At 38.3% G+C, this 3,665-nt stretch overlaps 1 protein-coding gene across 1 annotated transcript; it reads right to left on the bottom strand.

Moving 5' to 3' along the window:
• Positions 1–444: 444 nt before the first annotated feature.
• On the bottom strand, positions 445–1,623 carry LOC133777871 (glycine-rich cell wall structural protein 1.8-like). The gene has a single exon (XM_062217627.1). It carries the CDS (start codon positions 1,575–1,577, stop codon positions 624–626), a length of 954 nt encoding a protein of 317 aa, XP_062073611.1. The 5' UTR covers positions 1,578–1,623; the 3' UTR covers positions 445–623.
• Positions 1,624–3,665: the final 2,042 nt, after the last annotated feature.

The raw sequence follows: 3,665 nt of genomic DNA, 5'->3' as shown, positions 1-3,665 counted from the left end.
GCTGTCTAAAAATTTTAACTGACTGATTGAATTTTTCGATAATCTGTCTAAATTTTCGACTAGCTATCTAAATTACACGAGATTATTTTACAAATAATTATTAAAATTAGGTTAGAGTGTAAAATAACTTTAAAAAACATTTACGAGGTTTAGTGGTTTATATTGAGATGGAAATATGGACGCTAGGAATTCGTTTATATATGGATTAACAAATATACTTACGTTTATGTGTAGTACATTACCATGCATAATACATGCAGAAGTCATATGTATTTCTTCCAAAGATTATGAAACAAAAATTAAATTATATATATTTATTATCAATTCAAGACCTATTTTATAGTGAATATATAATTTTTTTTTGTTTTTGTTTTTTTTTTTTTGCAGCAGTGAATATATAAATTTAAGTCATGATCAACTTCAGAACCTAATTTAAACTTATAATGCAGGACAATGCATAATTAATATATCATTAAGAAAATACAACTTTTAAAGAGCATACAATTGGCATTCGTGATACTTATATAAATATAAAAGGTCTCTTACCCATGCTATTATTTTTCATAGTTTTAATGAGTAAGAATAAGCTCTTTTTCGAACGATAAAATACGTAAATTCTAATTTCATGGAGCATAGCCACCATGGCCGCCACCCTCTCCTGCACCGCTACCACCTCCATAGCCACCTGCATGTGCACCTCCAGCAGCATATCCGCCGCCGCCACCACCACCAGAGCCGCCACCACCACCGCCTCCAACACCACCGTATCCACCACCAGAACCACCACCCTCTCCTCCTCCAGTACCATATCCTCCTCCATGAGCACCTCCAGCACCAGCTCCTCCTCCACCTCCGCCACCACCACCGCGGCCTCCACCACCTCCACCACCTGCAGCTCCAGCTCCTCCACCATAACCTCCACCTTCTCCTGCACCAGTACCATATCCACCTCCATGAGCTCCTCCAGCTCCAGCACCAGAGCCTCCTCCACCACCGCCTCCGCCACCATGGCCTCCTCCACCACCTGCACCACCAGCTCCATAACCACCACCTGAACCACTTCCTGCACCACCTCCATAACCAGCCCCGTGGTCATCACCATATCCAACGCCACCGCCACCACCACCACCACTACCACCACCTCCACCTCCACCTCCACCATAACCAGCAGCTCCATGCTCTGCACCACCACCACCACCATACCCTGCACCACTGCCTTGACCTCCACCACTTCCATATCCAGCGGCACCACCATGCGCTGCACCGCCACCACCACCGCTTCCACCGCCTCCACCAGCTCCATGACCACCTTCACCTCCATATCCAGCACCACCACCTTCTCCACCACCAGCACCGCTGCCATAACCAGCGGAACCATGTTCTCCTACACCAGCATATCCACCACCACCGCCTGAACCCCCTCCAGCACCACCCCCATAACCTCCAACTGCGACATCTCCATATATCTCACCACCATGGCCTGTGTCATAAGTGAGAAGAGCCCTAGTTGCAGAGCAAAGGCCTATACTTAGAAAAAAAATGAAAGCGCAACTGAGAAGCTTATTGTGTTTAGCCATATTGGATATGTTTTGGAGAAAAGCACAAGAAATGAATAAGAAAGCACAAGAGTGGGTGAGTATTTATAGGGATGGGTTTGGGGTCGAAAGGTATTTCCACTGACGAGAAAGTGGTTGAAGCACATGCAAAAAAGAAGAATTCCAATCGATATCCCATGAAGAATATTAGAGGTTGGTGTGGTAATTGGTACATTCAACTGATACAATTTAGCACTCCACTCAAATTAGTAGACCCACTTGTGCTTTTGCTGTCTTCCACATATTATATAGCCGCATATATAAATAAAATATACGGAATGGTAACCTAATATCAGTATTTTTGTTCATTTGTGAAAAGTCAAATTTAAAAGTATGCATATATTTATATATTGATCCAGTGTGAGATTAGTTAGTCCGTCCTCAAAGATATTACTTGACAAATTTAACTTGTAATGTGATAGTTTGATCATATATAGTTTAGTTATTCGGTAATTGTAGATATTTCATTATTATCTTCTCGGAAAATATACCTGTCAACAGTGGTCTTTGATGAAATGTTTCTACACTTACTGGTTATTTAATTCGATACCCTACTGCATGTCCCCATAACTATCGTTTTATGTATTTTTTCTTTTAGAATAGAGTGAGTTTTATATAAAAAAAATACAAAAGTAGAGTCCTAAAAATCTATATCGGATAGTCGGATATATTCAACAGCTATGATATATTTTCAAAGTTAGAATTAATAAAAAAAAAAATTATATTGTCTAAGCCCTTTTCTTTGTATAAGAGATAATATGACACTGTGGCGTGCGACCAAGGTCACCCAAAAAAAGATGAGGTATCCATCATAATAGCTCTCTCTTCTCTTTCTGGAAGATATATAATTTTAATAGTTTGGACCATATTTTGAAATATACTATTTTAGTACTCTATATTATTTGTTTTGAAACCAATTTGTTACCTTGTTTTTAATTAATTTTTTTATACAATAAATCAATTGATAATTATACATTATCATCAGATATTTTAAAAAAAATATATATTTATAAATTTTATTTTTTTCAAAATAAAGATTTACCAAAATCAGTAGAAATATATGTACTTTAAATTAATTTTTAACATACAATATAACAAAATAATATTAATTAAACAACAGATTATATTAAGTTCTTTCAAAATTAATATATAATAAAGTATCAAAATAGTACATGTTGACCCAAATTTCTACAAAAATGGAAGAAAAGCTTGCAAAAAACAATAAAAGAGTCGCGATCTTTTTTACGTGGTTCAGTCGTTAACGAGACATAGTCCATGAGTCGCTTATATTGAAGGAAGCTTGCCGGAATCACAAGCCTTTTAGGGTTTTCACCATTTGGGTAGAGGATAATCTTGCTTCAAGGTAAAGTGGAAGTCCAAATTTAGAGTATTTCAGATTGTTGGGGATGAGCAGTGCTAGAGATGTCGTCCTTCGAAAAGTAGTCTTCATCGGCTTCAAAGCCATAATCTGGCTCGTAGGCGTCATACTCATTGTCATGATAATATTCTTCATCTTATGGTTGTTCGTTCCCCTCCTCCACCAAGGGATCCGCAACGGGAGGGAGGTCATTGGGTCTCTCCTCCCGCAGAGGCAAGTCGTGCTGTACTCAAGACTGGTTTCTGGTATCCACCATGGTCGAGATTTCTTCAGCTTTCTACAACTCTTAATGAAAAGCACCAAAATGTTAACAAAAATTTCATCAACTACAAAAATGGAAGATAATCTTGCAGAAAACAATAGAAGAGTCAAAAATATTTTTTACGTGGTTAGGCCGTTAACGAGACCTAATCCATGAGTCACTTGTGTTGAGGAGGCTTGACAAAATCACAAGCCTTTTAGGGTTTCACTGCTTGAGTACAGGATAGTCTTTCTCCAAGGTAATGTGGGAGACAAAAATTAGGGTTTTTCGAATCCTTACAAATGACTATTTCATGCCCTATTTATAGGTGGCATGAGGGAACTAAGACAAAGTAATTAAGATGAAACAATTACATTAATTTCCCAATTAATTTGGGGTTATGCATTATGCATAAGACACTTGACACGTGATGAGTGGTGAGGTTGACTGG

This window comes from Humulus lupulus, chromosome 5 (assembly GCF_963169125.1).
Source record: "Humulus lupulus chromosome 5, drHumLupu1.1, whole genome shotgun sequence".
Lineage (NCBI taxonomy): Eukaryota > Viridiplantae > Streptophyta > Magnoliopsida > Rosales > Cannabaceae > Humulus > Humulus lupulus.
The sequence above is the reverse complement of the archived record's forward strand: the minus strand, read 5'-3'. Positions and strand labels throughout refer to the sequence as shown.

Coding starts and splice junctions, on each gene's coding strand:
- LOC133777871 (XM_062217627.1), bottom strand. CDS start 1,577: ATGGCTAAACACAATAAGCTTCTCAGTTGCGCTTTCATTTTTTTTCTA.